The sequence below is a fragment of the Myripristis murdjan genome, chromosome 4, assembly GCF_902150065.1.
Source record: "Myripristis murdjan chromosome 4, fMyrMur1.1, whole genome shotgun sequence".
Lineage (NCBI taxonomy): Eukaryota > Metazoa > Chordata > Actinopteri > Holocentriformes > Holocentridae > Myripristis > Myripristis murdjan.
In genome coordinates this window covers 5,813,947-5,840,079 of record NC_043983.1, presented here as the reverse complement: position 1 = coordinate 5,840,079, position 26,133 = coordinate 5,813,947, and the positions used below count along the sequence as shown (strand labels likewise).

General features: G+C 42.2%; 1 protein-coding gene across 1 annotated transcript; it reads right to left on the bottom strand.

Annotated features, from left to right (window-relative positions):
• Positions 1-377: 377 nt before the first annotated feature.
• On the bottom strand, positions 378-21,849 carry b4galt6 (UDP-Gal:betaGlcNAc beta 1,4- galactosyltransferase, polypeptide 6). Its single transcript, XM_030049033.1, has 9 exons — positions 20,996-21,849; positions 17,347-17,463; positions 14,373-14,486; positions 13,009-13,133; positions 12,627-12,743; positions 11,551-11,738; positions 8,632-8,754; positions 7,535-7,636; positions 378-5,491 (listed from the first exon to the last, which is right to left on the bottom strand). Exons 1-9 carry the CDS (start codon positions 21,108-21,110, stop codon positions 5,344-5,346), a joined length of 1,149 nt encoding a protein of 382 aa, XP_029904893.1. The 5' UTR covers positions 21,111-21,849; the 3' UTR covers positions 378-5,343.
• Between the last annotated feature and the right edge of the window lie 4,284 nt (positions 21,850-26,133).

Genomic DNA, 26,133 nt, shown 5'->3' with positions numbered 1-26,133 from the left:
GCGTTCTTTTGGAGGGCTGGTGTACACACTTCAGTGAATAAAATGAAAGCTTGGACAGCTGGCATGTAGAAGAGGCACAGGTTACCCTCACAACACAATCTTAGTGAATCGGGGCTGAGGTCTTGCTGAACCCGGCCTAAAGCAGATTGTATGTGTTATAGACAGGAGCAGCCATAAACACCAGGTTTGGTCGATCAGCAAAGCACTGCACTGGAGGAGGAGCTTGTCATCCATTTGGATTCTTATTCAGTCAGCTGTCATGAAAATATTTCACACTTCATCAGGCAGCTGAGCTGGATAAAATGAAGAACAGGGAAGAGGGGAAAAACATCTACACTTCGGTTTAAAAAAAAAAAAAATACAAATCATTTTTTAAAATCTTTCAATGAAGAATGCAAAGTGAAAAATAGGGGCAAAAAACTCAAGGCACAAATATGAATACTGCAAAATGTACATTAACGGTACATGAAATGGTAAATATATCATCTGAAACGTCCTAGCTATTTTTTTTTTTTTTTGGATAGTCAAACGACCGAGAGAACCTGAACAGCTGAAAGCGGGGGGGTGAGGAAGCGGGTCGGGGTTAAACTCAGGTGGCCGGGTGTGGCCAGAACCCCACCCACCTGCCCACCAACCCACCCTCTGGCCAGAACACCCAAACACACCAACCTCAGAGGCAAGAACACATAGAACTCAGAACACTGATCTGAAACCAGTTCCAGCGATGGGCGCTTTCTCCAATTCAGTGCTTCTCCATCGCTTTGGCATAGGGACCCACATTTTTGCTTTGGCCATTGAAGCAAGACATGAGAATAACACAAGAATACAATATTGCCATTTCTAACGCATGACAGGCTACGCACCCTTTCAGGGTGTCTTCTAACACCCTCTTGGGTCCTGAGCCGCCAGTTGGCAAACACTGCCGTCATTACACTTCTAAATACCCTTAATGCTGTTCCCTGAATACAGCAGACATAAGCAGATTCACTAAGAAGAAAATCCCCCCCTGTCCTCTTACACTTACACTGTTACATGTAATCAATTTGAGATGTTCAGTGCATTCCAGGAGTTAATTTGTGATTAAATGTTGTAATTTACTTTTTTGGTGTATCACCTCACGCCTGGTCTTAAGTTACTGATTTCCTACTTTCCTGAATGTCTTTCAAGAATCCCTCTAGAAAGGGGTGAACTTGTCGCTTTCAATCAAAAGTAAGTGTTGGCGTATAAATACAGCGAGCTACTCGACTAGCTCCTGAACTTTGGGGGTGCGCCTACGATGGCGGCTGTGCCTTTCACTGCATTGTGGTCTGTTGAGGCGACTGTGTGTGAAGAAACTCCTCTATGTTGCCTCTTCTACGATGGATTCCTCTGTGTATGACCGCTGAATCTCAGTGCAAAATAGTGAGTCCAGAATGAGGCCTTCCCTCTTTGACCGGGGGGCTGATAATGCCTTCAAGTGCTCATCGGAAACGTCATATTTACGATTTACCAGCACACGAACACCACCGCAAACTCACAATTTCACAGTTGGAAACTGAGAAACACTGATGCTGCCCAAGTTTTCATGTTGTTATTTGTACGGTTTCTAATGGCTTCCTTTTTTTTCAGGTTGCTGTCGTTAGCCGATATTTCTGATCAAGGCTCTTGAATGCCAGTCAAGTCATACATGGGAGTTCTGACGTTGATAGTACAAGCCTCCAACACTGAACTTGAAGGAAGGATGCTATCAGAACCAATGGCTTAGACAGCTGCAGAATTTCCAATCAGAATTTCCAAGTTGTCCACATCAGTAAGGAAAATACACTGCCAATCAACAAAATGGACCCAAAAAGGCAAGGTACATTGCCAGCGTATGTTTGTACCTTTTTCAAGTGTTCAGTGTTTCAGGGTGGGTATTTGCTTCAAGTTGATGACAACAGGGGACAGGGAGGTAGGTGACAGGGTGGTGGAGGTGGATCTGTAGAAGCCTGTTGTGAGACAAATGTCAAACAATCTTACATAGTTGTTTATGCTTCGAATAAGCTCACAAATCAATATTGGATATTGGTACTAATGGATATCTCCTTGTGATATCTCACTACAGACAAAAGTTAAAAAGATATTTAAGATAATTTTAAGGCATTTCTGCTTTATTAAATAGCGACGGAGAGAGACACGAGAAGTGAAAGTGGGGAAAGGGGTGGGGATGGGGGTTTACATGTAACACAGGTCACAGGCCTGATGTGAGCCCACAACACTGCACCTACTCTATGTGCTATAACCAGCTGATCAACCAGGACGATGACTAGGGCTTTTGATTCACTTGAAAAAAACAGGATTCCTAAACCAGTTCTCAGCAACGCTTACAGTCTTAGTGCTACACTCCATCAGCTCACAGCGCCCTCCAGGGGGAGACGAGTGGCCTGGCAACAGCTTCATACATTTAACAAACCCAAACAAGGCTTTCATTCTCTTATGCAAAACTGTGGTACTAACCTAAAAAAAGGCATAGCACAAGAGAATCCCCTGCTAAACCGACACTGGCCAACGTAATCCCCCAAAGTCCTGACACGGAGCTAGAAGGGACACGATAATAAAACACACGAGGCTGGAAAGACCCTGACTGAAAGAAGTGGACTTTGGCACAGTTCACCTCCAACAGGATTTCTGACAAATTCATAATTTCAATTTAATCTGATTGGTCAGATCCAAATGCTCAGACGCGGGGTGTTTTTTTTTTTTTGTTTTGTTTTGTTTTGTTTTGTTTTTTGGGGTAGCAGGGTGGAGCTTTGTGGCCGAACCAAAGCCAGACTTTAGCCACATCTGCTTTCGAGGAAAGAACTCTGTAAACATGTACAGGCCGCTCTGAAGCTCAGCGCTGCAAAGGCTTTGGGGAGAAAGAGGACAGGTGAGGCCTGGATTGATCCATTGTGGCTTTAAGGACTGCCTCTCCAAGAAGCCCTTGAAGTGCTCGCTCGGAGGAACCTTGGCTGTTTTGAGTGATACGCTCTGTTTGAGACAAGTAGTACATGTAGAAAATCAAGCTTAACTTAACCAATTTTTGACCCTATACCCTGCTTTCCCTTTGACCATGACGCTCATCGATTCTGACCCAAATCTCCTTCTCTGACCCCAAAGTCTGTCTGAACAACACCGACTCTGTAATGAGACATGAAAGAAAAAAATCTTAATTCATGCCTGTCTCATACAGCTTTGATTCCTCTTTTGCCAGTGATTTTAGCACTTCCTTATCTAGTCTTTGCCAACTGCTTGTGTACATGTGCCACTAAGTAAACCAAAGCAAAGTGCCAAGTGCCAAAGTGGATTTGGGAGTGCCAAGCAAGACCTAGGTAGCTCTGCGGTGAAGCCGTGGTCTAGATTTTTGGTCAGAATCAATCAGTGTGATGGAAAATGATGGGAAAACAAGAGTCCAGGTCAAAGATGGTTGGCGTTATGCTTTAACATCACTATTGGACATACAATCAAAGAAACTTTCAGAACACAAAATTCATGGTAAAATCCATAACCTATGTACAGGAGAAATGTACGGCAAACAACAGGTAAAAAAAAATGAACTGCCAACAGCTGTCTTGCTAGCTCGGTAGTGCTCAAAGCTTTAACAAATTAAAGTTTTCATGGCCCAAATTTCAGACTGTGCCATTCAAGAACAGCGCGACCGCCGGCGACTGTTCTCTCATTCTGGCCCCTCTTAACTGCTTCGCAAGCTTATTAAAGTTGGAAACACCACAGTCCAGACACACACACAGCATCCAGCCAAAATCCCCATGCTTCAGCGCATGGTACAGTACAATGAAGAGCTTTGTCACATGGTCCAGCACCAAACACACGACCGACACACACCATCTGAGACAAAAAGAGGAGGAAAAAAAAGAAAGAAAGAAAGAAAGGAAAAAAAAACAAACAAAACAAAACAAAAAAAACGGTTACGCCCACATACGCACACACATCTGAGACCATTAACCTGCACTAAAAGCGCGCTGTCTGGACACACTCCTGCTGTAATGGCCGACTCCCCTCCCAGTACGCACTAACGGAAGAGAGACATTGTGAAGCAGCTCGGCATTCAGCAGTCACGCCTCCCTACGTCTACTGAGGAGCAGCTTACTCTTTTCACACAGTGCACCTCAAAGAGAAAATACACAACAAAAGGCAAACTTAAAAATATACACATCTTGAAATGATAAAATAATTTATGTTTGAAAAAAAAAAAATCTGGTAAACAAAATAAATTAAGGCATGCAAATGATAATGTCAAATCTTGAGATTTGGATATTTCTGTGTTTTTTTTTTTTTTGTTGGTTTTTTTTTCATAAGCCAAACATCCTATACGCATATTTGTTAGAACATCTTCCTCTTAGGAAGAAACCACTCACACTTGTTAAATCCTCTGAAAGAAGGTAGCTGCCAAAATAAAATTCAAACCCACTGGAATATCACTGTAATACGCTCGAGCATTAAAAGGCCAATATTTACATATTTGTGTTCTGTGCTCGAGCTTTCAAGAGGCCAATATTTACATACATGTTCATGCGGATTCAGCAGCAGTGCAGAGAAACAAACAGCAAACGCTTGAGTGACACAGACAGGAGTGCTTCTTAAAACATCCAGAATCGGAGAAAATAAATACCATGTATCAAAACAACAAAAAAAAAAAAAAAAAAAAGAAAGAAAGAAGAAAGAAAAAAAAATTGAAATGTACATCACAAACATTTAAGTCACCTTCGCTTCAATCCCTCTTTTGAAAGGAATAGTCTGACCTAACAAAATATGTATAAAAAATAAAAAGTGAGACAAAAGCTTGTCTGTTGGCCTCTAAGGTGACGATGAAAAAACGTGAGAAGTGAAGCAGTGCTGAGCCGAGCTGAGCCGAGCCGAGCCGAGCCGGGCCGGGCCGAGGGAGTCGTGGTTGTGCCACATTAAGGCTTTGCAGTAAACATCAGAGCTGAGATGCTGCCGCTCCCTCTAACCTAACCCAAAGTGATGTGAAGTTTAGTAGCTAAAGCCAGCACAGACATATAGACATGCAGCAACTCACTCATCACACACAGACACAATCTCCACACACACACACACACACACACACGCACACACTCACACACACGCGCGCGCACACAGAAATGAATTGTTCGATGTAAGAGACTTGCCACTGCCTCTTCGTTTTTTCCTCATTTTTTCTCGGTTTGGATATTTTTCCTCAGTAAGGTTTCTTGGCAGCATTACATGGTGTGCCTCCCCCGCTGGCCCGACCCCCCCTCTCCTTCGCGGGGATAGCTGAGGGGGGGATGCTAGGAGGCCAGGACAGGGGGGAGCCGGGGTGTCGGGGCGGGAGTCGGGGGGGACAGTTCAGTAGTCTGCAATGGGGGCAAGCTCAGGGTGCAGGTCCACCGTGATGTTCTTGTAGAGGCTGCTGAGGGAGATCTGGGGGCTGTAGTGGAGGTTGTTGAGGCCGTCCAGGTGTTGCCGCTCTTTGGAATACCTCAACAGCTTGTACCTACAGGAAGGCACAGTCAGTACGTCTCAATTAGAGTGTGGATACCCAACCCAGGTGTGCCGGGACCCGACGGGTCGGGCTGGGTTTGGACAAATATCTAGAAATTCCGCTCAGGCCGGGTTCGGTCATGTCGGTGTTATTTTAGTGAAAAATGATGGACCTACTGTCTGGGCTACTTCCTGTATAGTACAGGAGTTCATGTGAGGACGCTGAAGGCAGCACACAGGCTATTTCAGGCAGTAAATGCAGCGATGGAGGACAAGCAAAATCTCAGACACAATAAAAAGAAGGCCTGTCGAGTTTGGGTCGGCTTTGGTTACTATGCTCTCAGGCTCGGGTCGGGTTCAGACAAAAACATCCGATCCTCATTCTAGTCTTAGTCCAGGTTTGCACTTCAGTCCGATTACTCTGGCTTCAGGGAGGATTCACTTCTATCAAAGAGGGGAAATGGATTGTCTTATACTTCGAGAAACAGTTGTCCCTCGCTATAACGCGGTTCACCTTTTGCGGCCTCGCAGTTTCACGGATTTTTTTTGTGTAATTTTGCATGCTTTTTTTTTTTTTTTTCAGCGCATTGTGTTCTGCGTCCTGATTGGCTAAGGGACTGTAGACCATTGTCAATCAATCTCCTCCGTGCCGTGTCTCCTGTACAGCACAGAATGCGTTCATTCTATAATACTGGACTTATTTTTCTACGAAGGTTTGAACTTTGAGAGTGTTTAAACAAGAAGAAGTGTTTAAACAAGAGAGAAAAGGGAGAAAATGTTAATGCCTGTCTGAGAAAATGCATAAAGTGTGTAGTGAGGGGTTTTACAGCCTTAAAACATCTATAATAACTGTAAAAAAATAAAGCTGACTACTTCGCGGATTTCGCCTATTGCGGGTTATTTTTAGAACGTAACTCCCGCGATAAACGAGGGACCACTGTATAGAGAAAAAAACACAATTTTGAGCGGCGTAATAAATCTAAAAATAGTTAAGCCATTTTGGGAACCAATGGTATTGATAGTGAAACAGAAAAATCTTTTGTGGTGCCTCTGTTAAAATAATTTTTCAGCTTTACGTCGCCGCTCAATATTGTACTGTTTTCCAGTCTGAATCTACGTCATTTCTTTTGGAGCAGCATACTCCCAGTGAAGCTTTCATTCTCAACACAGGGAAGGATTTCATGGTCCAAACTTGGCGGATGTATCACACCTGGGTTTCTACAGCCCAAGGTAAATTTGATTTAAAACCTTTTAAAACTTGTTTTAATGCCACTCAGAATAAAATTTAAGACCAAATGAGTCTTTGAACTGAAGACAGTTTTGGTTATTGCAGAGCAAGAGCTAGAGCAGGAAATACCTGCTGGCGGGTTGACTTGGCAGTTTTGTGTGTCACACTCTGCATGTGGGATTCCACTGCCTTTATTCCCATAGTGCCTTGTTTGTATAAAATACACTGTGCCGCGTACACATTGCCTAGTACTGGTTTCGGCCATGCTGCAAAATCTTCATTGAATTGCCAGTTTTTTATTGAATCTGCACTTCCCCATGTGATCCAGGGTGCAGTGACAGCGAGCTGGCGCCAGTGGATCCACTGCTCTGAGCATCCCAGTGGCAAACAAAATACCAGTGTTGTGGCTTCTGCTATTCTGATCTGCATTTAAATTGCAATGCCAGGAAAAAAAAAAAAAATCTAAAATTCTACTTCCCTTGCCCTGGCATTTTTAAGACTCTTGAGAGACTGATTTAGGACATTTTAATACCGACTAAGGCCTTATTTTTAGATGAATAAATTCTTTAAACTTTGAAGACTTTTTAAGGATCCACAGAAACGCAGTTACACTCACAGGAGCAGCAAATGCTACTTTGTGGGTAAGAATCCAGACTATCACTTTAAATACTGTGCAAATATGAAGTGTGGATATATGACACTATACACTTTACGAACAGGATTTTATTCTAAATTTGAATTCTGTCCCACCAATTCACAACAGGTGTTCCATTTCTTTTTTACTTTGATGTGCATATCAGACAAAGAAAAAAAAAAAAAAACTCTTACCTCCCGAGGAACTGCACCTCTCCTCTGTGGTGGTGAGGAATTGACTTGTACTTTCCGATCTCGCCCTCGGGGCGTGTGACGTTCAGACCAGCGAAGTGAACCCTAAAGAAAAGCATGCCGCATTACTATACAACATAAGGGTTGGACTGAAATGGGCTCTTGAAGGCTGACACCAATATTCTTTAACAGAAGCTGTCAATATTTCTAACTTAACATTTCATTCACTTGTCATCTCAGCCACATAAATCTACATTTATCTATCTCTCTATTATTTATATCTTGATTCAAATATACATAAACATAAATTGTACACAGTAAGACAAAATTTAGTTGCACCAGGGCCATAGGTTCCTAGTGCAATAGAGAAATACAAAGACACACATATTTATCCATGGAAAAATCATGACATACTGATTCAGCCATCTGAATTTGTTTTAGGGTTAGCAGTTGTTTCATATATAATGACACACCCATCCAATCCAATTCTGGGATACGTTACCGCCTAGGGCTGTGTATCAACTGTAATTTTTTTCCCTTATTTTTCTTGGCACCAAAGCCTTTAATGCAGTATCTCCTTGTACTGCGTATTTTATATTCTATTTGTGTGCTTATGCTCTAATCCCGTTGCTGAATCCTATTACTTCTAACTTTGCCCACAGGGATCATTAAAGTTTCACATAATCTAATTTAAAAAGGGATGTGCTCTGCCCTCCCTCTGGCCCTGGTCTTGTAATCCAGTGTGTGCAAGTTGGTAACTGTGTGAACACACCAGACATGATTCCTGACAGAATTAAAATCCCCCCTGGAAGTCAAAGTTGACTCAAAACACGCTATATAATTTCAGACAGGATTTTTACCAATGCACTCTTTGAAAGTGACAATGTATGTATTGGAGAGGATGTAATTCCAGGGGTCCTGAGGCAGACAAACAAGCAAACCTGAAGGACTTTAATGAAGACTGCTTGTGAGGTGCAGCTCACAGGTGTGAATCTTGTCAGTATGAAGCAGGGAGTTGCTGAGAAAAACACCCAGCATGTTCTCACCCTACATGGGGTAATATAAATGTTACAAAAATACATAAATCACCGTTGACTAACCTGTTCCACAAGTCGTCATCCTCTCCTCCCCAGCCCCAGAATGCATTGGGAAAGCCGTTAATCTTGCGGAATTGCTCGACAGTGAGTCCACTGACACCGCCAAAGAACTCGCTGTAGGGAAGACTGGAAACGAGAAACAAGAAAAAACTGGTTTCAAAGTGGATTCATGAAACCCAGAAACCCCGACACACACACACACACACACACACACACACACACACACACACACACACACACACACACACACACACACACACACACACACACACACACACACACACACACACACACACACACACACACACACACACACACACACACAAAACAGGGAACAAGAGCAGCAGCAACAAGCGCTAAGTTCTGTACACAGACCCCAGTAGCTTTACACTTGTGCTGGGCATTACAGGCAAAATCAGTACTATAGTAAGAGATTTTTTTCAATACATATATGATATGGCATATGCATGCAAAATCATATTAAATAATGAAACTGATGTTGATCACACTGTACATCTTGGTAATGCAGACAAAAGAATGAATGAATGAATTCTTAACATAATCTTCCACAAAATGTTTCATACTTTGTGTCACCTAAGAGTAGCACCACTGCAGTGAATTTGCATGTTTAGCCTAATATCTACAAAATCTCTAAACTTCATGTTTCTGCTGGTCTTTTCCCAAAGCAAGCAGTCGTATTTCAGTTTTCCTCCCTTTTCTCCAGCTGTTGGTTTACATTCATTCCACTACGATATGAAAATGGACTTTCAGAGACTTCAAACTTTCTTCACAGCAGTATTCCATCACCGTAATAAAGTCGTCCACATTCGTTTTCCTAAAAGCAGCAGCACTGCTGAGTTCTGATGACTTGAAATTTGGAAAATACAAGAAAATAGTCCCTTTACACAGCCAATCATCAGTTCTGTGGCTTACAAATGTTGACGACTTTGTTAGCCACAGAAGCAGAACATTATAATGTTGGTGTTTCAACCAAAAATTGAAATTTGACAGTGGAGGGATTTTGGTTATATGTTATGAATCTTTAGAACCCCCACATGATTTGCAAAATGTTTGCAAGAGATGTAAAATTTAGGGAAATTCTAAGTAAATGGACAAAACATTCAAAAATCACTGGAATGGAAATTTGTGGAAGACTCATTTACCAGCAGAGCAGTGACACTAAACATTTACTGAAGCTCTGCCAGGCCTATTTATGGCTTTCTGTCCACAGACACCAGACCTCGACCCTGCCCAACATCTTGGGGACATTTGAAAAGATAAGGCACACTGTAACATCAGAAGATACTCTCTGAAAGTGCCAAACTAAGGTAGACTCTCAAATTATGCAAAACAAACCTTGTAGAATCAATGCCAGACAGATTGCAAGCTATGATTGGGGTAAACTGTGGGCGTATCGAATACTGAGATCGATTTTTACTTCCGGTAAATAACTCTTTTTTTTTTTTTTTTTCCTTACATGAGTGAAAGCCAAACAAGAGTTTTTTAGTAGAGGCTCAGACTGAATTAAAACTCAGATTCCTCAGCAGTCCTCATAAAAACATTATTCTGATGGTTGTACTACATGTACACACACACACACACACACACACACACACCTACATGTACATATAAGTAGGTGTAAGAGAAACCCAAATGTATTTATTGATACTTTTCAGTTTCCCAGTGTCCCAACACCCTGTCTTCTAAAAGCTGATATTTTCACTTAAGTGCTATTTGGCCAAATTACCTGCTGATGTGGCAGAGGTCTTCCTCACAAGGAATGGCCCTCCATACAAGAGCCATACTGTGTCGCAATTTGTTTCCATAGAGGTTTATCAAGTTTTTGAGTCTTCGCCTCTTCTTAAAATGAAAACATGACATTTGTTTCTAACGGTTCTGCCACACTACCAATCCAGGGGTATTGTGGTTAAGCAGAAAACGAGAAGTGTAAGCCCTCCAGTTCCATCCCAACTCTTCACCACAGCTCAGCGGTCACCACAAGCCAAATTCAGTTTGAACAACAAGAAGTGAGCCATGTCACTTCTCTATAGCTGGACTCGGTTCTGTTCTGTTCATTACCAATACTCTATTATTGTAAAAACTTACACAACTTTTTTTTTTTTTTAAATCTACCATGACTCTTTTGGAACACATGATGGGAAAAGGTTCTTCTGGGTTTAGTTTATATAGACTGCTCACAGTGATATGCTGCACACAGAGGTTATTTATCATGGCAGAACAACACATTATCCGATGCTCTATGACAAGATCAAGTGGAGGGTAGGATTCTGAGACCTCCAATGTATTTTGTTCGTCACCTTAGCGTAAGTTAACTCTGACCAAGCCCACATCTGGGAAGGAAGACCTGTTCTGACCTGGTTTGTGTTCTGTGTAGAGGAAAGCTGGACAACAGCAGGAGTAAATTTGTTGGTGCCATGAAATTTATTGCCATACAGGGGGACAGGTGGATAAAGAACACCTGTGTAAACTGAGTGTGATTAATATCCCGCCCTGCCATGGCATTTTCAGGCAGGTCAGCTGTGTAAGCTTCACAAAATAGCCCATGAGTCAATTTCCAATGCAGCATAGTAACTCATGTAAGCTGGGAGTTCCTGATACAGGCTATTACAATTTCTTACATTACTTTCTTATTCATTTATATTCTATTTGTTGAGTCTGAGTAGGACATGATTCGTGTGACAGTGGCTGCAGTCACTAAACATGTAGTTTGATCTGTGTGTGTGTGTGCGCACGTTTATGTAGAACTAATATTATATGAGCTGTTAGTATTCATTATTGCTGGACCTTTGCTGTGCTTTGGCCTCGAAAAGATTAAAAACACTGCATAATCACAAAAGCTAGAGCCTCAACTCCTCAATGAACTGGTTTTCCTTAAACACTGGCAGCAGGTGACACACTCACATGTACATGTATTTGTCCAGCTTGGCGGCAAAGTGGCGCGGCATCTGGCCACAGCCGTAGTAGTTGCGGTCGTTCTCGGGGATGTGGTCAACATCGTGAAAGATCAAGCAGTCCCAGTCCAAGTCCTTCATGGCCTCCAGGAAACCCACGTTAAACAGCATGGCCCTGTTGAAGGGCTGGCTACCAGTCTGGACACACACACACACACACACACACACACACACACACACACACGGAGAAAACGCAGTACATGAGCCTGTTGCTGCATGCTACAAATTGACTTGATGCTGCAGACAATGACAGCAGATTAGAGGTGCGCAATATCATATAGATTATGTTAATTCCAGTTTTAAAATTTCCCAAATCATGACATTATCAATATTGTGACACGCTTACATACCAAAGGACGCTTTTAATGCTGCAAAACAGCAGCAACAAGCACTGCTGAAAGCTGCCAACACTTCAGACACTTCTTGGTACTGTTTGTTTCCCTCCCTGCAGGACAGTAGGGCTGGGAGTCGCTGTGCAGCCAAACTGGGCTTTGATAGAGCTTTTTAATTTGGACTGGACTAACACTGCTTTTGACCAGTGGCTGTTTGGGTCAGCTCTGCCTTCAACATGCCCACTTAGCAAACTAGGTCCAAAACAACAACAGCACAAGATACTGAAGTTTCCAAGAAGTAAAATAAGTAAGAAGCTCATATTTATACTTACAACAATATGCTGTGATCACAATATGAGAGGGATATAACAGTAAAAGCTTGCAACAGAACAATCACCACCTAAATTAGTAACATCTGTGTGAGTATGAGGAATACAAATAGTTATACAAATACGTTTTTGTTTAGATATAGTTCTATTATTTACCTCTACCTGCTTGGTCATGAAATCCATATTACTAATTACTGGGTGTTCCCCAGATCCAACTGGCTGTCATACTCATATTTGTGAACAGCGGTGCTCAAGTACATAGTATCCACTTTATTCAGAGTCCGCCATGTTGTGTCGTTGTGTAGTGCGTCCATACTAAACCATCAACACCACCAGCACCGGTGGAGTGATTGCTGATGCTGTACCTGTTCAATGACGTAGAAGGCGAACTGCAGTCGCTGGCTCTGCAGCATGGGGATGAGGTGTTGGAAGAGGATAGGTAGGTGCTCATGGCGGTTTCTAAACGGGATCAGGATCGCCACCTACACCAGGAGCACAAAGCTACAGTAAGAAGCCATCCATCCCGTCACTCATGAGACTGAAAAGAGATCACTTGTTGGATAATCAGTTCACATTTGCACTACAAGAACGGGTCTATTTTTCCACAAGAAGACAACAAAAAGAAAATAGAAATCAATGTCCAACGTTTAAATTAACAAGGAACTAAATAGCTGATTGCTCAACGCACTATTGATTCCAAAACAGTGTGTAAAACCCGTCAATCAAAGCAGAGTGACAAAGACACACCTTCCAGCGAGGTTTGCAGTCCTTTGGTTTCCAATGGCCCCCAAACTGAATGTCAAAAAACTTTGAGAACTTCAGTTCTATCTCCTCCATGGGGATCTCTGTCATGTTAACTTCCATAGGGCCCTCTGTGGAGAGATGTCAGAGAGGGGACACCAAGCTGTCAGCCTCCCTGCACAGCTAGGACTGGGCATCACAACACAACACCTATGAGCATCACAATTTATTGAGCGATTTAAAAAATGACAATTTGAGAGAAAAAAAAAAAAAAAACAATTTAAAATAACGAATATTTAGCAGTGAGCCACCAATATCTTTAAGATTAGTCTAAGAGAAGTCAACATTCCTCCAAGACGAGTCATTAGCTGGCTGCCGTCTACCCTTATCTCTATCCAGCAGTTTATTTCTTCAAAACCTTATTTCCTTGTCTTACAATGCAATTTCTGTAATTTAATCAATATAAAAGCAAACAGTACACCATGCCCTGCTGCCAGAACCTCAGGTACACTACATCTATCAAAAAGGCCTACACTTACTAGAGATTTTGAGAATCCATTTTCCAGTGTAGTCCTATTAAAGAATCCAGACTAATTTCATATTGGTGGCGTCAGCAGCAATACAGTGTGTCGGTGAGTGACTCTTAGGTTCTCTTTTACAGCCTTTATGCATTTATATTTCAATCTGAGAATTCAGCTTGGATTAAAATGACATGGGCAATGCCTGGAACTTTTCTGGTTTACATTAATACAAAGTGGACAAGAATCTGAATTACCTTGAAAAAAGGTATTTATGATTAAATGATCATATACACTATTCCTGCACCTACATGTAGCCTGATTTTACTGATGATTATTCAGTCATACCAGCGACAAAACAGCACAGTTCTTTGGGTTTTTCAATACAGTTGTTTTGAGAATTAAGACGATGAAGTCTCTTAAAAAATTAAATAAATCAAAACTGAAGGATTAGTATCTATCTAATCTACTTGAGTGGATTAGTAGAGTGATGTGACTAGAGCCTGAACAATATTGGATTTTTGGGGATTTTTTTTGTGCAATAATCCCTCAAATGTGTAGAAATATACATATGTATGTATGTATGTATCATATAGATGATACATATTTATATATGTATAATCTACGTATAAATTAAGCTTTAATTCAGAAAAAGGATCAAATATTAATTTCTAAATTACCCAAGGCATCTTTCTCTGCATCATTTGCTGTTCAGATCAGCGGATATCAGCCACAACAGACGCCAGTACTGTTATACACAGATATATCTGTGATGGGCCCATATGGAGCGCTTTATCAGTCGGGCACTAGATGTGACCGACAGTCTCTGGGATCTGCACAGAGTCTACTCACTCATAGAAGGTAATCGCTCTGGGCAGGGGAGATTCAGGGCGTAGGTGAAGTTCTCAGGGAGGTAAGTGGTTGGCTGGACCAGGTATTCACTCGAGTTACTGCCGTCAGGGTAGTCTGGAACAAAACAGAGGAATAATCAACATCAGGCATCTGTCAAAATTATTTTTTTTGGGCTGTGAGCTGCAAGTTTGACAGATCCATTGGAGTGCACCCCTTGTATCTGTAGTCTCAGGACCAAAGCTGATCCAGCTCTCAGGTGAAATCAGTAAAATCAGCAAATGAAGCTGATTGAACCACTTGAATCATTTAGCTGACTCCCCACATGCTTACTCCCCCTTCTACAGAGAGAAGTCAAGTCAATCTCAGAAGGCAGAACTACAGTGAAGCCAACTGAGCAGTGGAACTGGATCAAGCTTGGGGGCAGTGTGGCTCAGGAGGTGAAGTGTTCGCCTGCTAATCGAAGGGTTCCCAGCTCGATCCCCAGCTCCTCCAGAGGGCATGTCAAAGTGTCCTTGGGCAAAACATTGAACTAACTGCTCCTGATGGGCAGCTTGGCACCTTGCATGGCAGCCTCTGCCATCAGTGTGTGAATGTGAGGCAAACACTGTAAAGTGCTTTGGGGCAGTCTGGAGACTAGAAAAGCACCACAGAAATGCAGTCCATTTGCCTGGTTGCAGGCAAGCTACTCTTCCCGCTGCAGAGACTGTGTTCATTAGGATCTTTTCCTGTTTTGACAGGTTTTTACCCATGGCAAGACACAATGAACAGAATGACAGAATGCAGAAAGCAACACAAAATGTAGGTGACCTGCCAGGAAAACACTGCAGAGTCACTTTAAAGTAAAAAAGAAGTTTCTGTTCTGTTTCTACTTCTGTTTCTATTCTAACTTTTAGCATCATTTTCATTTACTGTTACACAGGACAGTCATTTAGAAGCACTTTTTCCTGTAATGACTTTATAGTTGACCAATACTGGGCAGCATGCACAAAGGAATAAACTGAGCAGTGCTTAGCTTGGAACTTTCATCAACTGAACACTTAGTGAAAAACTCAGTGATTGTACCAGTTCTGGCCACAGGAACACTCACCTGGCGAGCAACAACAGGCCTACGTGTATTTGCTTGAATAGTGCCTTCCAATAAACACACTACTTCACTGTTGTCAATATGCCTAATCAGCATATAAAACACCAGATGGTTTTGCTACTGAATAGACTGGCAGAGGGATTTGTAAACCCTGCCCACAAATTACCAATCCCTGCCCACGGATTTGTAAACAGCATCCTTGGATTTCGAGGGCAAATCCATGGGCATGGATTCGTAATCCGAGGGCACGGTTTATAAACCTGTGTACATGGATTTGTAATTTGTGGGCATGGATTCATAATCTGGCAGCACTGATTATGAATCTGACAGCCCAGTGTGTAAACTGTGCACACTGATTTTTAATTCAGTACAGATTTCCTTCATTTTTACTCAAATGATCCCTGAAGGGCTCTGTAAATGCCAGTATGATAGCTAGCCAAACCACAGCCCTGCCAAGACAAGAGTTAAAACGCTACTTGAGTAATGTACTGCCTAAATCAACCTCCATTTGGTTCTCTGTTGAACACTGCTCACTAAAGGAGCACTTTCTGTTCTGAGTTTCATTCCAAAACAAAAACCAAGAATTTCTTGTCCTTCAACTCCAGAACAACAGCGTTCTTAACCCATTCACATCGCCATGATAGAAAACACATTACAGAGTGTACCTGTGCAACCCCAGCTTTCATCTTGGCCATTGTGTAAACACAGTCAAAGTCAAGTACACCGCCATGTTGACTCAAGATCAGGTTTCAACATTCTGACACAAGATCAAGTGTCACTTGGTTCAAAGCTGATCTTGAGTCAGCCGGGCTAAGCTACCTCTAGCTGCTAATGACACTTTTTTATCTGAGATTTTTAGAGCAAATTGAACTTTGGTGGAGTGTTGCAGGGTTGTATAGTTGCCTAGACATGAGCCCACATGGTAGTGAAATAGTCCATTCATTGATCTGCACTCCCCTGTGCTACGAATCCACAATACTCTATTTCCCTCTCTCTCCATTCACTTCCATGGTGTGGCAAAACCAGTCCCAAAATAGGGCTGGGCGATATAGCCAAAAGTGTTATCACAATAATTATCACATCAGTCTATATCAACAGTTATCTCAATTTACACAACAGTTAGTTCCGGAGGAGCTTTTTTCATTAGACAAGAGGCATTCCACGAGTGCTGATATACAGTATAGCAGCACTCGGACATTTTACTACTATGTGTCACTCTGCTTTACTGGTGTTAAGTAAACTGCATTAATGGCCGTGATCTAGATTGGAGGGGCTTACAGGCCACTTTCTGAGCAACAACAGTTCCATGAGTAGATACTGTGGTGGAAACCTCCAAGATAGGTAAACAGTTTCAGGAGGAAGTGTTTACCTGTCTTTACCTGCTGTTTACCCTCAATTCAGTTGCTTGGATTCCAATGGAACTATTTATGTTGATAGAATTGAGAAACTGATTAAATAAATAACTCATTTTCTGTCATTGCTTATTACCTACTGAATAAAAGAAGTATCACACTCCAAGTTGTGCTGTTATTGTCTTCAGCCGAATCACAGTCATGCTGATATACAGTATGACAGCATTCTCTCTCATGTGATATTGCTTAAACAGATTAAGTATTATTATTTTGTCACTTTTAAAGGCTATTGTTTTTTGTTTTTTTTTCCGAATATCATTTCAGGAAACTAGAATCTTCTGAGTAATTAATCTCTCAATAATCTCTTAGAGATTACCAAACAGCACAGCCTGCACTTCCTATGCAGAGTTTGTTTCCTCACTTATAACTGAGCATGCAACTGTAAATGTCTTTATTCCTGACACATAATAGGCTAGGTAGAAATGAATGAGAGCCAATGGAGCAGACAAGCAGAGTAGTAACTGTGTGTGTCACTCACCTGTGCCATTAAGAGTACTGTTCTTATTGGTGTAGAGTCGGATCATCTGGCCAATGGTCCTCACATTGTCCCTCAACATGATGCCCTGAGCCTGAACCATGAAGAAGTATGTGTTGGCTGAAAGAGAGAAAGAAAGAAAGAAAGGCAGAAAGACAGAGAGAGTTGTCTGGTTGAGTCCTTGCAGCATATGTAAACATCCTTCCCATCTTCAGTCCCAAACAAAGCAACCTTTGCACTACTGAGGACAATATATTCTCATTTTCCCTTTTAATCTTTATTGTATTAGTGCATCAAAGATCAACAATTATTTAACCAGCGATAAATTAACCTGCAAAGAGAAAAGCTTTGGCTAGAATAAAGGGCTTACAGGGGAAGCACACCTTTTGGCATCGAAATCAACATGTTTAATGCATGTCATGTCACTTCCTGATGGCCCGTTTTACAGCATATAGGGAAAATCACACCCATAATACAAAATACAGGTACAAACATGAAGCAATGAAACAGCGCTAGAGGGCTTTTACTGTGAAGCAACTGCAGGCATGTGACACAAATGGAAGCGTCATGTGGGCTCTCTCACTGCTAGTGCTGAACAATGTGTTAAAAAGATCATATAGTGATGAATTTTACAGATACTGCGATTGCTATATGATTCACAATTTTAGTAGGAATGATTATTTTTGTATATATTATTACTTTTAACTGCAAAAACTGACAAAATAATGATGTGATTTTTACTGAGCTCTGCACCAAACAAGCGTCCTCTTTCATTTGGAGAATATGATTTGTAGGCACCACAACACTTCAATTATAATGAATTTCTGTCACACTTTTCATCTTTATCAAAAAATTGCAGCTCCTGCTATTTGGATATGCACTTGGCAATATCGCAGTTTCGATAAGAATTCAATTAATTGTTCAGCCCTGCTCGGTGCTCAACAAAAGTTGGTCTAAAACACAATTTGTGACTTTTTCTTATGGCTTTTTGCTGAAGGACCAGATTGCAATTAGAGGAAGGGGCTTTGATTGCAGCTCCAACAATGGACAGCAAATGAGTAAAGCTATGCCAAGGGGGTGCAGTCCCATTAACTACGGATTGTACCTTTAAGGCATCACAACACAGCAGAAAGAGCCTCTTATCAGGCAGAGTGTCACTGTTCCCAGCAACCCTGGCCAGGAAACATTTACCATTACTACAGCCACAAAACCAGGATGTATATTTTAGACACACACACACACACACACACACACACACACACACACACACACACACACGGCACGTGTGGAGGGCTTTGATTCACCTCAGAAGCATTCACTCCTTTAACTTTGGATCATTTGGCCGGGTAAGAGCAATGTCATTTGAACTCAGGAGGCACCAAATAGCTGCAGCGAGCCCTCTAAAAATGACTGTGGAGCGGTTCCACATTCTTAGATCAAGTTTTAGGAGTGTAATCTGACTCGTTTTGATTCCCAGCATGACAGGTTACTGTAACTGTGTCCAGTAAATGAGTCAGCCTACTGTGCGAGTTCATGTGACGTGTGCTGTCAGGCCCTGGTTTACCTCCAACTGAAGAGTGTGAGCCTGAATCAATCAAATACAAAAATGCAATAAAGTAAATTTTCCACTGTGGGTCAGACCAAAGGAAAGCAGAACAATGCAGTACTTTCATTTTCCTCAGCCTGGCACTTGATTTGCAGCATCGTACATCTCGCTGCTGTCAGCTGTTTGATCGTTCTCTCAATGGGAGACAAACACAACGCCAGGACGGGTGGCAGATGGATGCCTGAAAACAGCTGACATATTTCCCTGTCTTTCCGTCCCTTGCCCAGTGAGCTACACCAAATTAAATTTGTCAGTGCGTGTGATGTAGTAAAAGGGAGAGTGCTTGGGGCTGATAAGAGTCTTATCATAGAGCAGCCAGGCGGTCTTGAATGCTTAGGCTGGGGAGGGAGGAGGCTGAGTGCAGAGGCAGGTCAAACCAGGCTGGACACCAAAGATTACAGTAAAACAAAACCATGCAATGGGTTTGACTGGGCTAAATAATGTTTGCTTCAATCCTTGCAAGCAAAGATGGATTGAGTCCACGTTCAGGGTCAAAGCATTTGAACAACCTGGCGAGTGGCGTTTCAAACTTACATATGCAACCTCTAAATCTGCCGCCACGCACTGCAAACACACAAATATGAACCTGTGCACTCCAACACACACTGCAAGGCTGCTGATTACTGTCCATGTCTGCCTGTGTCAGACAGGGACCGCACAATCCTGCTTCCAATCTTGTCCAGCATACACATACAATTTTTTTCCACTGAAAAATCAAAGCAACAAACAAATAACATGTAAACCGAATTTATAAAAAGCATGATTATGGTTTCTTCTCAGTCGACTCAATCTCCGACCGCCTGACCTCTATACATCCATAATCCACTGTCATGCTGCTCGACCACAGGCCAAAATCGAGCCTGGACCGGATTCCCCTGGAAAAGCCTGCACCATCAGCATAAAGCCCAGTGCTTACCACCACATAACCACTTCCTACCAAACACAGCTGGCAATAACCATAGGAATTGTCAACTAAAACTTCAATAAATCCTCTTCTTGCCAGTCAGTCAAAGCAATACAGAAAACAACGAGCACACTGAAGGAGGGAAAAGTCACTTTTAGCAAAACTGATCTGTATCCAGTCGGGGGTCAGCACCTCAGTAATGGCTTACTGTCATCACAAAGCATTATTCTTATGTGAAGGCAAAGGTACCAGAGGACATTTAAATGATAGTGATAGCTGGAGTGGGGGTTAGACAGATGTTGATCTGCCTTTACATTGGATTGTTTCTCTCTTTTTTAATCAAAAGCGGGATCTGGGTCAGTAATGATCACTATTATCCCGGTTTACATGTGAAGTTTTATTGTCCAGTGATGGTCTTAACGCTTTTTCAGAGGCTTTTCCCCCCTGACAAGCACACCACTATGACTGAAATACTCAACACTGGGAATTATTCATCTGGACAACTTTAAAGATACTGGAAAAACAGTGCAAAATAGATGCGATTGCAGCACACATGCAAATATTGGTGCTGGCCTTCAAAAACTCTCATCAAACAAAACGTGGATGGAGCCATGGAGCAGAGCACATCTTATCCAAAGTTTGAATCTTAACACAGTTTCATGCCATAACAGCTTGTTCTATTTACAGCCAGGTTGTGCTGCTGCTGTCTTGATCTGACTCGCATGCCTATGGCCTTGGGAAATGCATTTAGCAGAAATGCCAGTGCCCATTCATTCAGGTTTGATGGGTCAACGCTGCACGGCAGGTTAGTAACATCACTCTAATTCGCAGATTATTCACAAACGGTGACAACGAATCTAGCGGCGGGGTACTATTTCCATATTAAGTCAATCAATATGTAAGCTTTACGGTACAGACCAGCTAATATACCCCAGGCTAGCTGGTCAACATGGCCTGGAGAGGACCGGTTAGCAGGCTAGGAGGAGCTGGTTAGCCTATTAGCTCCCTAACTGGTCAGGCGTCTGGGTTTGGCAGCGGCAGTAGCATCTTTTCCTGCTAGAGATAATCCAGCCATAATCACGTTAACCTACACCCTTGAAAGGCGTGTGTGTCAAGTGCTTATCGTAAACCCATTAACTAACCTATTCCCGGAGCCACATAAATGAAGTAGAGACAAGTGGTGGACATGGAGAAGAAAAAAATGAAGGCCAAAAACGAGCGGTTGGACATTCGCAGCAGCCGCCTCCAGTTCACCATTTTGGCTCAGGCCCGCTTCTCTCTCGCCGATGTGAATCCCATAAAAAATACCGATTAGATTTGAAAAGTCCTTAACTGGATACACGAACACATGAATGATATTGTCATTGAGGAGAGTCAAATGCGCCGACGGAGCCCGGGGATGCAGCGCGGAGATGCTAAAGCTAGCGTGATTAGCTGCTCTGCTTTCCCTGTCAAGAAATTTCCAGATAGAAAAAAGCAGGCCTGTGATATCAGGCACTGACGAGCCTCACGGAGCACCGTCGGTCGTACATAGTGAACCCGCTGCAATCCTGGCAAACAGCTCGGTAGTGAAACTATTCAGGGATATTCATGGTACTCTTCCATGGTTAGGTGCGCTGTGGCTAGCGAGGCTTTTTATCGCCAGCAGTGAAGCTTGGTCATGGAGGGGGCAGGACCGCTCTGCCTGCTCCCACACAAGTGTCCTCTTGGCCCGGGCGATGTTTCCAACACGCTCGGCTCTCTACTTGATCAAACCGCGCTCACAGGAATCCAGCAACACCGCCGGGGGTCTCCGCACTGCTTCCGGGCGCCTGTGGCACAAAATAGACATTTGTGCGGGGTGATATGTGGGGGGAAATCCAATAAAACGAAGATCAGGTTTGGCTCCTTCTCATTTTTGCTGGCACTGCAGACACCGTTTCCGGTGGGTGTAACCCTCCCCCTTGTCATGTGTCACCATGGAAACCACTGTGGGGTTGCAGCAGGGGGGTATTTTCACGCGGCGCTGTTTCTCACCCGGTTGCCTGCTCATGTAGACTGGGCTAATGACCGGGCCAACTAGGGCCGGGCGGTGAATCGTTGTCATATCGTTATCTACATATAAACATGCGCGATATTAATGTCTCAAAAGGCAACGGAGTGCACGATATCAAATTTAGGGCCAATGTTTGTTACGACGGCATATTAGGGCTATTGTAGAAGGGAAAATAATTACAGAACTGTTGCAGGGGGGTAATATTTGAGGGAAAAAAAAAAAAAAAAAAACACTCCTAGGTTGAAGTAATACATTTATGAGAAAAAAAAAAAACTTGAAATTTGCTAAATCTTCACTGAAATATTTACTTTACATGTTGTATGCAATATCAACTCATATTTATCTGAGTTTGTAGCATGGAAGTTTTTGGATTCAAAAATGTTTTCCCAAAGTTTGAATGCTTTACATAAGGAGACTGGGGTAAGAGCCGTATCCCTACTCACCCCACACCCTCCTCCCCACCTCCATCCCACCCCTCCCTCACCTTCTCCCTCCCTAAATAACAGTCACTTCTTCACATTCATGTGTATTTTTATGTATTAAACACAGTTCAACAGGTACAATAAACAGCTGTTTTAATATGCCTTAAAGTGCGCTTGGGAAGAGAACATTAACAGCTGTGTTTTTGGAAAGAAAACACTAGAACACTAGCTTCTTGGTGTCCTTGCTGACAGTAAGGTCAGTTATGAACATATGAATGTAACACATTTGGTGGCCATGGACACTATTGGCCACCACAAAACTGAGATGCATTGGATCTTCATAATATTCCACCTGTCGAGGTTGCAGGGGAATACAAATTGCTCAGACCTCCTTGCTGTACCACCAACACTGTGAGGTTTGGGGAGTTTTAGAGATTTAATATTTAACCCTCGTAAATGCTTAAGGGGTCAAAACGGCCCGAGCTGGTGGCTCAACTTACCCCTGGCCAAATGGCTCAACTTACCCCAGAGCTACCATTTTGACTTTTTTAGTCCCCACAGCTAAAATGGTGCACTTTTATGCTAGGTTTATGACCTCATGTTGTAGCTCATAGATACCACAATTGATGTATAAAACAAATTTAAAATGATCTATTTTGGTTTTAACACAATTCTCATGAAACTTATGATAGACTAAATTCACTTTCAAGAGTAAAAAATGTTTTTTTGGAAATAAATGTCTAACAGCTTTACCCATGTGGTTCTTACCTTCACAGACTCCATGAAATGATGCCTTCCTCCTAAATATTTGGTCACATGATCAATATTTTTTACCGTTTCCTAGCAACAGGGGGTGGCTCAACTTACCGTTTGGCTCAACTTACCCCAGTCTCCCCTAGCTTCTGCCGTCCACAACAAGTTATCAAATGAAGGACGATTGAGCCATGGTGAAACAGTGTGATCACAGTGTGTCTTTTAAAATCAGTAATAATAATAATAATAATAATAATAATAATAATAATAATATTGTGACTATGGGCTAAAATCTCCAGGATTTACTTTTTACTAAATCCCATGTCAAAGTAGAATTTGATGAGGGCATCAGCTGCAGGCCTCATGATGGCAGCGTCTGCAGTCTGAGGCTGATCCAATGTCGCAAAGTCAAGCCATGTGCTTCCTTGACCCCCCAAAAACACTTTAGAATCTCAGATTTTTCAAGTTTTTTTCTTATAAATTAGTGATTTTTTTTTTCTTGTACAGAATATTATATGTAATATAATATTAGAATACCCCCCCCCCCCCCCCCCCCCCGGCTCTGCAATTCTTTTTCTGCCTACAATGGCCCAGTACACTGTCATAGATTGTTCTGTTCTGATCAAAAACTATTTTGTGAGTAAACTGCATTTTACATCCAGTTGGTATTATTATGCTGCTTTCTGAAGAATGCTCCGTTTTTACTGTTTTTACACTCAAAATATTGTTGAAGTATTGTGCCAAAGCAGAAGCAGCTGTTTGATTTTATTTTATTTATTTTATTTTTTTTTTATTTATTTTAATGTAGCCTGAGACAGTGATTGGTCTGTTCTGATCAATAAAATACTTTGTGTAGTAACTGCATTTTCTACATCTGTTTGGTTTTATTATGCTGTTTTTGTTTGTTTGTTTGTTTGTTTTTGTTTTTTTTGAACAATGCTTCATTTTCACTGTTGCAACACTTGAAACCCAATTGTTGCAACCCATAATCATATTATATATCATATTCCTATCAAGATATTTGGCATAAATATCATGGTATGAAATTTTGTCTATATCGTGCAGCCCTAGAGCGAACTTTATGGGATCCACTGGTAACTATATCCAATATCTGTCAGGAAGACTGGCATTATAATTGTATTTTCGGGAGATACTCCTGTCCCATGCATATACTTATGCTTAGGCTGTTGCTAAAATAAGCCAAATCTCTACTAATATACAATGCTGGAAATAGGCATATTTTAATGCTGGGACCCTCCTATGAGATCAAAGGGATTATCACTCATAGAAAACAATTTTATCTGCCTGCAAAATGAGTGATACCAGTGGTGTACCTACTAGATGAATCAGTGGGCCTATACTTTTAGGGCTGTAAGTTTAAGTGAATCTTCATTATCTTGGAGGGCCTATTTGTTTTGCAGTCACTAAATAACAGTCAACAAAAAAAGCCAGGGATGATGACAGAGATTACATAGACTTGTTCATAAAACCAATTACCACAGGTACAAAAAAAATTCTGAACATATTAATCCAACAGCTAGGAAGTTCATATCGATGACCAGGTAGGAGACAGCAAAACTCACCAAATAGAAGGTGGCTAGCATCAGAGAGGACTGACTTGGCCTTCTGACTGGCCCTGCATACTTTACCAATTCTCCTCAACCTGTTCTTATTTTCTTATTGTGCAGGTTGAGGTGCTCATGCCAGTAAATCCGACAGCTTTAGGAGGAGTTATGAAATCGCCCTATCACTTTTTAATGTCAAGGAAAGATTGGGAAGAATAGGGCCTCCAAAATGTCAGTGTAATAAAGAAAAACACGGGCAGGGCTTCCTAGGTTGCAGAAAAATCAATTCAGTAGAAGCAAATGGGCAACAGCATACTCTCAAAGGGCATTCAGGGAGTCTTCTTTACGCATGAAAAAATACACAAAAACACAAAGCTGGGTCTGTTCTGGCTTTTAAAAAAAATGTGTAAAGATACCATGTCAGTTAAAAGTCAGATCAAGTTATTAATGCTCTGATCCACCTCTTCAACCATTGCAGACACAGCCAGGGCTGTGCCTGCAATGTCTAGTAGTCAGCACTAGGAGGCTTCAGTGGGTCTAGGACTGAGCAGCACAGAGCAGGGAGGCAACTCTGAGGCCATCGTCTTTGGTGAGGTTTTTGGTGAGGTCTTTGGTGAGATCTGTACTCTCCTCCACCCCCAGAGTGGCAGGTTGATGGAGAGTTTCAAGTTTGCCACTCGGTTTGCCATTGTGACTGACCCTTGGCAGCTGGACTGGGGCCTCATCTTGGCCCAGTCCTCTGGGTGTACTGAACAGCAGTGCTGGACTCCACCCAATGCACGCCAGCTGCCCTTATGTTTGGACACAAACTTACTACTACTCTGGTAGACTCAGTGTTGGGGTGCTGCCCAAGTCTTGATGTGGTTTACAGGGTGCAGCTGGTGAAGCAAAGTAGAGTGGTGGGAATTCACCAAGACTGGCTGGCATCCTGGAAGCCTCTGGTCTAGTTTGAGGCAGAATTCCCCGAAACATCTCCCCCCCGTCCCACACACTCAACCAGCTCGTGGAGACAGCAGAGCCACATCCACCAGCACTCAGGCCCAGACAGTACTCAGCACAAAGCCCTGGAGGCTGGGGCAGTGTAATGTCCCAGAATGAGCTTGTCTCATATCCCAGCATGATAAGGGTGGACTTGAGGTTGAAAACCAGCTTGTCACACTATTCAGTAGAGAAGTGGTGCTGGTCTCCATGGATTGAGGTGAGAGAGGAAATAATGAGTCAGAATTAGAAACTATGGAACTGCTAAATGTTAGAGGGAAGCAGGGACCAAACGCACAAATGGACAAAATTTTTCATGATTCAAATATTTACCAAACTATCACCAAACCTCTGAGAGCCAGGACTGACAAAGAGACAGGTGTAGGCTGGCTTGAGTTGCAAACTTATTATTGGGGTGATATAATTTCATTTAGACAAATTGCATTTGCTTTTATAGCATTAACATAACCCATCCTCAACCATCTCTAACCTTAAGCTTAACATAATCCTTTGAGTAGTGCTACTAA